Source organism: Rhinatrema bivittatum, chromosome 2, assembly GCF_901001135.1.
Source record: "Rhinatrema bivittatum chromosome 2, aRhiBiv1.1, whole genome shotgun sequence".
Taxonomy (NCBI): Eukaryota; Metazoa; Chordata; class Amphibia; order Gymnophiona; family Rhinatrematidae; genus Rhinatrema; species Rhinatrema bivittatum.
The window spans coordinates 755,974,302-755,986,496 of record NC_042616.1 but is presented as its reverse complement, the minus strand read 5'-3'; the positions used below and the strand labels follow the sequence as shown (position 1 = coordinate 755,986,496).

The 12,195-nt window shown below is 42.6% G+C and overlaps 1 protein-coding gene across 2 annotated transcripts in view; it reads left to right on the top strand.

Moving 5' to 3' along the window:
• Positions 1-12,195, top strand: part of TAF2 (TATA-box binding protein associated factor 2) — a 316,921-nt gene that overhangs the window by 82,875 nt on the left and 221,851 nt on the right. For both annotated transcript variants that reach the window (XM_029591949.1, XM_029591950.1), the window contains one exon: positions 8,227-8,340. In XM_029591949.1, coding sequence (XP_029447809.1) covers positions 8,227-8,340 — 114 coding nt within the window. The remainder of the gene's footprint in view (positions 1-8,226; positions 8,341-12,195) is intronic.

Here is a 12,195-nt window from a genome sequence, read left to right as displayed (position 1 = left end):
GGAGCCGGCAGGCATAAGGCTCTGACGACAGAGCTGTCACATTATGATAAGCTAGGTGTCAGATACCAGCAGTGGAAAAGCTCCTGTTAATTGAGAGCTTACAGGTTTAAGCCATAGAAAAAAGGCATTCATACAGGGATACAGAGAAGATACTGATGATGTAGAAATCAAAAGCCTTCTTGAAGAGTAAAACTATAATGCCTCGGGTTCTTCCAGGTTAGATAACTCACAAATGTTTGCCTAACTTCTTTACTGCAGCAATTAAGGGGAATGCAATCAAATTGCACACTCAAAAGTGTGCAAACCTGAGCACACTTAGGTGTGCTCAGTTAGGGGTTTACTCGCTCAAGCAATCGGCATGTAACTCTGCAAGGACTCAGTATGTTAGCTTACCACTTATTAAAAGTCCTGTTTCTAAGCAGATCTTTTAATCAGGTGCATAGGCTATCTGTGCCCAAATTAAATAGCAGGATTTTACTCTTTAAGAAGGCTTTTGATTTCTACATCATCTGTATCTTCTCTGTATCCCTGTATGAATGCCTTTGTTCTATGGCTTAAACCTGTAAGCTCTCAATTAACAGGAGCTTTTCCACTGCTGGTATCTGACACCTAGCTTATCATAATGTGAGAGCTCTGTCATCAGAGCCTTATGCCTGCTGGCTCCTGTTCTAGGTCTGTGGGGGTCATTCCCTTCATATCTACTTCTAGTGCCTTCTCCCTTTTCAAATAAGCAAGCACAGCCTCACAGTTCTCAGTGAACATGAACAGATTTTCCATACTACCAGTCAGCTTTCTTTCCCTTTTAAACTTCACACTTCCTCAGCACAAATATAGCAAGGCCTGGTTTGGAAAGCAAAAAAAAAGAGTTTAAATAGAGAAAAATACCCCCCTCCTAACAATTTGAAAACTCCCTCTCTGTAATCATTTAGCTTAAGATGTAGCTGGTGCCAGTGTTGAGGGTCTGGATCCTCTCCTTCAGAATCTTCCATTCCAGGCAGTGGCCCGGCTTCTCCAACACTCTCCAAGCTTCCTCCTTTTCCTAGTAAGGCTACTCATTTATACAGCTATTAGCCTATCCTGGCTGAGCTACTGATTCCACCCCTCTCCATATCCCTGCTGCTTGGAACATCCTGAAAGGCAAACTCTAGGGAACTTGGGAAATGTCATTTATATCTAGCACCCTCCTTATTTCCAGGCTATTCTGAACCAACTAGGCTTTCTCCCATAGGCTTAAATAGGCACTTTCCAGTGCAAGGACACAAGGTAGCTACTAGTGAATCATCACAATATCAGAGATTTGTGTTTTGTGCTTTATTTGTTCAGTTATTCAGTTTTGGAAGCAGAATCTTGTTTTAATATTTTATGTTAGTACATGGATATATTATGTTTATATTGTCATATTGTTTATGTAAGGCATACTGTTGTCCTTGCAGTGCAATACTGGGATAGCACAGCATTAATATTATACAAATTTTTTCCTCCAAAGATCAGCTTGTCCAATAATCACACTGCTGTGTCATTGTTACCTGTCACGTGCCTGATCAGAAGGAACTTAGTCCATGATGCAAAACTTTCAGAGTTGATGCACCAGTAGATGGTGTTAGAGCCATTGTGACCAGCTATTCTCCTTTCCCTTTCATTGTCTGAGCACTAAATAAGCATTTTTACACCTCCATTCTCATCCTCTCTTTCTTTTCTTTTACACTCTGTCCAGGTTTTGCTGTTGCTTTTTTGTGTAGTTGGAAATTAGCTTTTTCTTTTTATTTATTTATTTATTTATTTATTTAACAGTTTTATATACCGACCTTCATAGTAAATAACCATATCGGATCGGTTTACAATTAACAAGAATAAACAAACTTTTTGCCAAAGATGTTATCGTTGATCGCTCTGCAAGCATTCTTTCTATTAGCTTGCATCAACAACACTGATGTCTTTTCACATATTTCTTTTATTTGATCTTTGTTGATCTTGAATAGAATGATGTTGAAGCATGTCAGAGGCTTTAAATTTTGCTACTGTTGCAGGCACAAGATGTCCCTTACAGACAATCACACCTAACACTATGCCTGGTAGCAGGCCACACCTGACATGCTATGATGGGAGATCTGTCTGAAGCTATCTTCTCAAGCTGTCTTGGTTTGATGGGAAAGGCTTCTTGCCTACTTGCCAAAAAACTAAATTGTTTACCCACATGAGCCTGGTGTTGAAGTCTGGCTTCCAGTGCTTTCTAAGGTCTCACCGATCAAATGTTTGGGAGGTAAGACCAGACTGTGAGATAGATTTATCAGTTTTCAATGCTGAATTTTTGCATTATTCTCTACCAAGCCTACATGACTAAGAACCATTTCCATTCTGTGGAACACTATGCAGCAACTCATAGTTTATTCCTTTAGCTGGGTCTGATGAGTTCATTTTTTGAATTTAAGATAGGTTTAAGCATGAATGATATCTGTGGCTATGCAGCTAGAGGTGCAGTGGCTGGGTTAAATGCCCACAGGTGTTTATGGCTGAAAGTTTCTGGCATTCAACCTAAAGTATAGGTGCATCTATGTATTTTATGATATATAGGAAAGAATCTCTCTGGAGACAAGGTGAAGAGAGGACTCCATAATGAGGGGTATTAAGTTGGAAAATAATCACGGCGAAAGGGAAGTCATTTACCTTCCTGATGCCTCAGCTTCTTGCAGGGAGTCTAGAGATTAGCAGGAGAAATGCGAGAAGGAGGTGAACTGGATATCATGGTGCATCTTCTTGGACGTGCCCTAGCGAATAATAAGTTACTTCCAGCAGTTAGGATGGAGTCTTGAAAAGGTAGCTAAATCTGTGACCTGAAACATGCTCCTTGTATGTAACAGGGGAGTAGGAAGAAATGACCACACAAAGAACTTCACTTCATGGTTGAAAGACTGGTGAGAGAAGGTGGTGACTGAGAGGGCAAGGATATATTACAGGACTGTTAGTTTGGATCCATACAGGAAAAGCACTGCAATGCATAACCATTGTTCCAAGTCCTACTCAGACCAGAATTTAAACTGAGCGTGGGAGTAAATACAAACTGCTCCCCTTCCCTGGGCAAAAACAGTTGAGATAAACAGAAAAGCCCTGAAAGGACTAAAGCCCAAACCTGGCAATACAATAAAATATGGGAGACAGCAATTAAAGTAGAGCGAGAACCACAAAAAAATCAGATGTGGAGGCCACCGTGGCCGAAGCAGGCTTGGATATGTTTGCAGTCACCAAATCTTGAAATAAGGGGAATTAGGATTAGGATGTGACCATCTTAGGCTGTATTCAGAAAATACAGAATAGGGAAAAGAAGAGGGCTGGAGGAGAAGCTCTTTATATTAAGAATACAGTAATAGCCACTGAAATACAGTGAGAGCAGGATCAAGCAGAATTACTGTGGATTTCCTTGAGAAGATTACTGCGAACATGGGGGAAATATATAGAACTTCAGCACAGAAAAAAGGCGAATTCAGACATAATGAGACCATCATCAAATAGCACATCCAGAGGAGATGATGACGTCAGTCTATCAGAAGTGCTATTATGGTAATTAATAAGCAATAGTAGCTTGTGGTTTATCTAATGTTTGGGTACTTGCCAGGTACTTGTGACTTGGATTGGCCACTGTTGGAAAAAGGATACAGGGCTTGATGGACTGACCCAGTATGGCAATCTTATATTCTTATGTTCTTAAGTGGATTGGAGCTTACATGCTACAGTAGTAGCTAGGAGTGGAAAAATCCTGGATGTCCCCCTGCTACCCTTCCCCAGCAACTCATTGAAAAACCCCTTGAGTAGAAGCTACATTGGATCTGGTATTGACAGATGGGAATCAGTATCTCTGACCTCATATTAAGAGAACATTTTGGGTTTAATGATCGTTGTACCTTGTCATCCAATATTAAACTCCAACCTGATCTGAAATATGCATCTGAATCAAATCACCGTGATTTGATTCAGATGGACTGAATCAAATCACGGTGAACCTAGAAGATGTGGTATGCCTGATTGACAAACTGAAGAGTAGTAAATCACCTGGACCGGATGGTATACACCCCAGAGTTCTGAAGGAACTAAAAAATGAAATTTCAGACCTATTAGTAAAAATTTGTAACTTATCATTAAAATCATCCATTGTACCTGAAGACTGGAGGATAGCAAATGTAACCCCAATATTTAAAAAGGGCTCCAGGGGCGATCCGGGAAACTACAGACCGGTTAGCCTGACTTCAGTGCCAGGAAAAATAGTGGAAAGTGTTCGAAACATCAAAATCACAGAACATATAGAAAGACATGGTTTAATGGAACAAAGTCAGCATGGCTTTACCCAGGGCAAGTCTTGCCTCACAAATCTGCTTCACTTTTTTGAAGGAGTTAATAAACATGTGGATAAAGGTGAACCGGTAGATATAGTATACTTGGATTTTCAGAAGGCATTTGACAAAGTTCCTCATGAGAGGCTTCTAGGAAAAGTAAAAAGTCATGGGATAGGTGGCGATGTCCTTTCGTGGATTGCAAACTGGCTAAAAGACAGGAAACAAGAGAGTAGGATTAAATGGGCAATTTTCTCAGTGGAAGGGAGTGGACAGTGGAGTGCCTCAGGGATATGTATTGGGACCCTTACTTTTCAATATATTTATAAATGATCTGGAAAGAAATACGACGAGTGAGATAATCAAATTTGCAGATGACACAAAATTGTTCAGAGTAGTTAAATCACAAGCAGATTGTGATAAATTGCAGGAAGACCTTGTGAGACTGGAAAATTGGGCATCCAAATGGCAGATGAAATTTAATGTGGATAAGTGCAAGGTGATGCATATAGGGAAAAATAACCCATGCTATAATTACACAATGTTGGGTTCCATATTAGGTGCTACAACCCAAGAAAGAGATCTAGGTGTCATAGTGGATAACACATTGAAATCGTCGGTGCAGTGTGCTGCGGCAGTCAAAAAAGCAAACAGAATGTTGGGAATTATTAGAAAGGGAATGGTCTGACCCAGTATGGCATTTTCTTATGTTCTTATGTTCTAGAGTATTGAACTTTTAGGTTTATTTATTTAGGTTTAGGTTTATATTCTGCTTTTCGCACTTTTTTCAGTGCTTCAAAGTGGATTGCATTCAGGTTCTGTAGGTATTTCCCTAATCCCAGAGGGCTTACAATCTAAGTTTGTACTGAACTTTAGGGGAGCTGACTTCGAGATGATCAGTAAAAGTTGTGGTTTCCATACAAGAAGCAATTCAAGGACAAAGGCTCATGATATGAACTTGGACGGAGGAAGACTCAGTGGAAATATGACATAATACCTCTTTACTGAGAGGGTGGTAGGTTGCTGGTATAGCCTGCCAGTAGAGGTGGTAGAAACCAAAACTGTGCTAGAATGTGAGGGTGTTTGGGACAGATACGGAAGGCCGTGGTAAAAGCAGGAGTCAGGAGAGGTTAGATAAAAGAAGCAGGGACTTGGTTATTGGTAGAGGTATGGAAACATATGCCCATGAATCCAGGACCCAAAAAAGGGAGATGACAAAACTGACTTGGATAAAAAGTGATATCCTGAAGGCAGTAAAGCTTCTGTAGCTGAGAACTGGGAGACATCCTAAGGACAGTGGGAAGGGTGATGACCAGGTTAGAGCAGTTTAGACAGTCAAGTTTGGAAGTGAGAGAGAATCTTAGCTAGGGTTGTGTAAGCGGAAACAGGCAGAGTAGATGGTTCTGTTGGGCCTGATTTGTCGACATCTAATGTGTTAGAATGTTTAGCTTTTTGGGTGCCCTATCACTACTATTTATCATTTCTGAGGTGCAACTTGACATAAGCAGCATTGTACAGATACACATAGAGACAGTCCCTGCTCTGGAGAACTTATAATCTAAACATGAAAAAACGAATATGGGAAGTGTATTTATTGTAGAGAAGTGGTTAGATTTAATTGCTTCTTTAAAAAAAAAGTGGGGTTTTAAACCAGATTTTGAATACAGTCAGAGAAGGGAGCACGATGTACTGACTCAGGAAGTCTTTTCCAGGCCCACCCCACTGTCTTCTAACTTGTAACATGGTGAATGGAACAGTTTGCTCCTGTGGCAGTTTGTGGGTGGGGGTCGGGGGGTGGGGGGTTGCAGCCTAGGCCACCCTAGAAACGGATCTGAGTTTGCTGGTGTTGATTCCACCTAAATGCATTGCTGCTTGCTTTTAAAGAGTAAACAAAAGCTGCCTTCCAGAAGTTTACAGGGACGGCTGCCTCTTTAGAAATGGAAAAGCTGCCAGTAATTTCTTTAGAGGCTTCCACAGCTGGATTGGTTTTTGGCATTTAGCTTTTATAAGAGCAGAACACTGGTTTAGTGTTTGTGGCTGACGGATTAGCCGCACACGCAGGCAGTAGAAGGTTATCCCATGCACACCTCTCGCTTTATTGGAAATGAGGTCGCTAGGTCCTTCCTGACTTGTGTTTACTGATGCAGGGACCTATGCAAGAAAATTGCTGCCTGGAAAGTATATTAAAGGTTTGATATGTTTCTTTCCTGGCTCTTAGTGCAAGTCACTGTTCCCTCTGAATTTTTTTGCCCAGCATGTGTTGTAATTTTGTGTGTGCCTGCTTCTCTTTTAAATCTTTCTGCATGGTCTTGCTTGTGGTTCAGTGTGAACCTTATTTTTTTTTTTAAATAAATCAATGATTTAAACCAATGGTATGATGTTTGTTTGCTTTGTTTTATGTCAACCATATTGTTCGTTATTGAATATTTTCCTTTCAGAATAATTTTCACACATATTTTCTCCATTATTTTGTTCCCACCTTCATTCATCTTTCTTTTCACCCCATTTGTTTCTATGCCTTTCTGCTACTCATCCCAGACCTGTCTTTCCCTCTTCCTTCCTCCTCAAGGATATGTCCCCACTTACCACATTCTGTCTATCTTTTTTTCCCCTTTTTAGTCACCCCTTCTCTTTTGTTTTAACCCTTAGCTGTCTCTGCATCCTCTCTCCAGGAGGCTCCAGTAACTAAGGTGCACCCTCAACAAAACCGTTTAACCAGCAGGGGCCTTCCTTCCCTCCTTGGGCTGGGACAAGCCCAGGCCCAACCAGCCCCTTTGGACAGTATCAATGAAATGTTTGACTAGGATAGGTAGGGAGAGGTCAGATGGGTGTTTGGGGGGGGGGGGGGGAGGAAAGGGGTTGGTTTGGGATTTCAGCGGTGAGGGATGGGGTAGGGTGGGGTATTGGCGCATTGGTTTGTTTTTTTATGGTTTTGGATACTTTGTCACCATTTTATCCTAACCACCTTGTGGCATATAGCAAGATGGTGGAATATCAAAGAGAAGGAAAGAAATAGCCCACATCTCCAACACTGCAAGGCAGTGTGTTACTGCCTGAGCCATAGGGTCAGCCCCATCTCTCATTCTTATCTATTTTTCTCTACCTTATTCAGCCCAGCCTGTTTCTGATCTGATTCCCACTTGCCTTTTCACAACTCCAGCTCAGCTTGTAACCCACCTGTCTCTCTCTACCTGTAGGTGGTTTTTACTCATCTCTTACCCCATTAAATGTTGTTGTTCCCCTCTCCCACTGCCCTCCTTCAGTGATTGTCTTCTGACTTGTTCATATGGCTCTTTTTTTTTTTAAGTTTGAGGTACATAGTACCTATAGTGTTTTTTTGGTATCAGAAGAAGCCAGCTGGCACTGCAAGAACAGTTTGCACACTGCCAAGGATGCAGACTTGATGCTGTGTACACACTGGCATGCGTCCTGCACCTTAAAAACAGTTTTTATTTTTATTTTGGAGGAGAAACAATGAGGATATGATAGAAACATTCAACTACCTCAAATATTTAAAGAAAGCACAGGAAGCAGACCTTCAAAAGGAAAAAAATCTTCTAGAACAAGAGGTCATAGTGTGAAGCGCCAGGGGGGTAGACTCAGGATTAAAACCAGAAAATATCTCTTCATGGAAAAGGTGGTGAATGCAAGGAACTGCCTCCCAGTGGAGGGGTGGAGACAGAAATGGTAATGGAATTCAAGAAAGTGTAGGATAAACACCAAGGATTCCTATTTGTGAAGAAGTGAGAGGAAAGCCAGAAATCAACCGCAGCCTGTGGCATTGCACCAATAAACAAATTGGCAAACTAGATGGTCCTTATTTGCAATCACATTCTGTGTTTCTAAGATACTTTGTGTTTTCATTTGAGATTTCTGCTAACTTTCTCATTTGCTTTTAATCTAGCACAAATCTTTTGCACAGTGCCATGGTTATAGATCAAACCCCACTGACTCGAAGGTGCTTAGCTCAGTCCCTGGCTCAGCAGTTTTTTGGCTGCTTCATATCCAGAATGTCCTGGTGAGTAAATAATAAAGAACAGCAAAAACCAATTAAAAGAAACCTGGAAAATGTTTCTGGTACTTAGCTGTTGCCTCAGAGGATAAGTAAAATCATATCCGTGATGTGGAATTAAAATGCAGATCAGTGAATTGAATCAACACTGGATACATTACAATGAAATATGTATGAAAGTTTTGCTTTAGGCCTTCTGCAAAAATAGCATTAAACTTTTCTACTAACTGCGCCTAAAGAAGGCAGCTCATGTTGCTGTATCCCTTTGCAAAAGTAATGAAGTTGAAAAGCATTTTGTAACTTATAAATGGATAGCTCACCTGATTGATGTGCAGAGAGCTTCTCTCCAGAGTTCTCTTGCCAGCAATATTGCACCAAGATGTTTGCAAACTGGCACTCTCATAATCCCAGTGGCAGTCCTGACCCTCTTCCCACTGGGTTCCTTATCTAACAGATGAGCACCACCTCTTCTAGCTGTTGATCAAGGAGGGAGGGATGGATTTGGAAGAGGGAATGTCAAGTTGAGTTTCCTCACAGTTCTTTAGGCTTGGGACAGCTAGGTGCAACTTACTATAACTGCAACTGAGGGCAGATTTTAAAGAAAGCATCACTTTCCAGTGAACTGTGGAGACCTGTTTGACTACCTATATCTGTGCAATGGCTTCCTCTTTCCTTTCAGCTCCTCTTTGCAACACTGGAGGAGAGTGAAGGATGATGTACAGTGCACCAACATGCACACTTTCAGAGAAAACTAGAAACCAAGGAAACAGTGTAAAAAGAAGAATAATAATTTAAAAAAATACAAAAAAAACCAAACAAACATTCCCAGCCGCTTTCCTAGGCTATTCATTGAGGAAGGGATCATTGAGCTCAGTTTGCTGCCATTTAATCCAGGGGACGGGGTGGGGGGCAACATTTGTAGACATATTATTCAAATTTCAGGGTAGAGGAAGGTTTCCAAATGAGTTTGCAAGTGTAAATACGTGCCTATTCATTCACTGAAGCAAAAAGTTGAAATGGCATTAACACATTTCACCACCTGTTTAATAAAGCAAATATATAGGTCTTGCACAGATTTCTTAGGGCTGGATGTGAACATGTGCAAGTAACATTCAATTGTTCGTATGTACGTTTGACTAAAGCTGGGTGTGCACATGTAAGACAGCAATTGATGTTCTCTATTTTCATAATGTAGTCAAAGCTGACAATAAATAGAAGGCTGTGAGCATGTTATGAAAAAGCAGCAAGTCTTGTGTCTGGTTGAACCTACACTATAGTGCATTGTAATGAAGAAAGCTTAAAAATGGCCTTGTATTTATTTACACTTATTTTCAAATTGCAGCAGAGTTTCATTAAACTAGGACTTCTGGTTGCTCACTTTACAGTATGTGAGTCATGCTTCTTCATAGTGTGTAAAGAATGCATAGAGTGACAGCTTGGAATTTTTCAGCAAGAATGAACATACTAAACTATACATTTTTTGTTTGCACATCCCTCACTTATACCTCAAGTAAAGGTTTTTATTTGGTATGGGACTCTTTGTAAAAGAGGTAATAGCTTATTTCCTAGCATGTAGCCAGATAGACTCACGTCCAATGGGTTATGTTCCCCTGCCAGCAGTTGGAGACAGAGTCAGATTGCAAACCTGACGTCACCCTACATACACCCCTGCAGTGACTTCAGCCCTCCAGTATTCTCCGTCTCCAGCAGATGGTGGACATGCCTTTCCGTATGGGATTGCTGTACTTTGTGGAAGGAGAAATTCTACTTTTAAATTGAAGGAACATTGAGCCCCGCTCTCCTGCGATGATACCTAAAGGTCCCTCCCCTAGTTGAGAATTCCTGAGGCGATTTCAGAGATCCTTCAGAGGTGTGCCTTAGTCTGGTAGCCTGTTCCCAGTGTGGACTTTGCTGCTTAAGCAGCTGAAAGGCGGTGGGTGCAGGAAGCCGAGTTCGGCGGTGACAGCCAAAGCCCTCGCCCCCCGGAGACTGTCTTTGTACTCATCCGGTATGCGCTGAGCCCAAGTAAGTAAAGAGAGAGAAGAAGAGGATTTACCTTCCGATTCAGAGACGTTTGGAGGGGTTCGGTAAGACTTCCTCTGGTCTCCTTGCTTGGCGCACTGTAGAGAAAGTGGCCTGTTGAGCGGTCCCCGGTGGGCTAGGCCCCACTTTAGGCTTAGTCGGCACACCACGTGATAGGCCGCGGCTGCACCATCTTGCACGCATGTTTGTGCATGCAGTATTGCCCTCCATAAAACGTCGGTACACACAGTACGTGGCTCTGCGCACGCGCACAACTTCTAAGCGCAGAACTAGTATCAGCCGGGCGCATGGGCTGTACATGCACCTTGCTGTGCCCCGCCTAGGCGCGTGAAATCTGTGCGCATAAAAATTTTTAAACACGAGCCGATAGAACACACAGTTATCGCCACCAGTGGTGCCGGCAGCTAAGAAACAGAAGTGCTTCTCTCTCTCTGCTGCTTTTCATATTAGGGCTGCAGAGTCTGACCTGGATTCCAACCTATGTCAGCACTGTGAGGAAGCCCAAGGAGAGTTGACCTCTCCGGACTTTGCTAAGCCTGGCTCCTCCCTTTCAGAGGATGGGTTAGCCACAGCCTTAACTGGAAGTACCTCAGATCTGAGTACCCCCTTGACTGGGTCATCCATGGGAGAGGGAAATTCAATGGCTTCTACTCCAGTACCTTCTGGGCTAGGCATGGACTTGGCTGTCTTCTCTTGGGTAGAATTTTTCCAGGGACTAGAAGCCTTCATATAGGCGCAGTCTACTACCTCACTTACCTCTGTCCAAGCAGAACCTCAGCCGGTAAGCCCTCCCTCTTCGAGTCCTATTGGCAGACCTCAAGGCATGTCTCTCCTTACCAAGGGCATTCCTAGTAGGGACCCAGATGGCTCAGACGAAGAGGACAATCCAGACCCCTTGGAAGAAGGGGAAATTCCCCATGGGTTGGAAACGTATTGAGTCATGTTGCAGTTTTTTCATAGAGACGAATTGCTGGCCTTGGTTTCCCATACCTTGAAGATGTTAGAAATCCCTGGGTCCAATTCTCTGACAGAACCAAAGAAGAATTCCATTTTGATCTCCCTATGGAAAGCTTCTTATTACTTTCCAGTATTGGAAGCCATCCAGGAGTAGTTTGACCTGAAATGGAATGCCCCAGAAGCAAGTTTTAAAGGGGAGCGAGTGTTAGAAGCTCTTTACCCACTGGATCCAGCAGTGAGAGAGCGTTTGCATTTTCCTAAAGTGGATGTGCTAGTCAGTGCCGTCTCTAAGCGAACAACTATCCCAGTGGAGGGAAGAGAGGCCTTAAAGGATGCACATGATAGACGGATGGAGTCCATCCTTAAACAAGCCTTTGATACAGTCGCAATGACCTTGCCAATTGCTTCTTGTTGTGCCCTGGTAACTCGTTCGTGCCTACTCCTCTCTCAGGAGGTGGATGATTCGGGAGTGAATTCCAGAGCGGTTATGGAACCTGCCGTCTTTTTAGCAGATGCAGGCTCAGATCTAGTCCAGTACTTCATCCAGAGGAGTGGCCTTAGTGGCGGCAGCCAGAAGAGAGCTATGGCTACGGAGTTGGTCAGCAGACGCAACCTCCAAGGCCAGTCTTACAAAGATGCCCTTTAAAGGATCTCTCCTTTTTGGAAGCGAATTGGAAAAGCTGGCTAGTAAATGGGGCGAATCTCCAGTGTCCTGGCTGCCAGAAGAAAAGAGGAAGCAGTTACAGTGCCCCTTACCTATGAGGAGCTGATCCAGGGGCTCCCAACGCTTTTGCCCCTACAGAAACTCGACATTTCAGAGATCTCGGCCTTTTAGGAGATCTCAGCCTTTCATAGTTAACA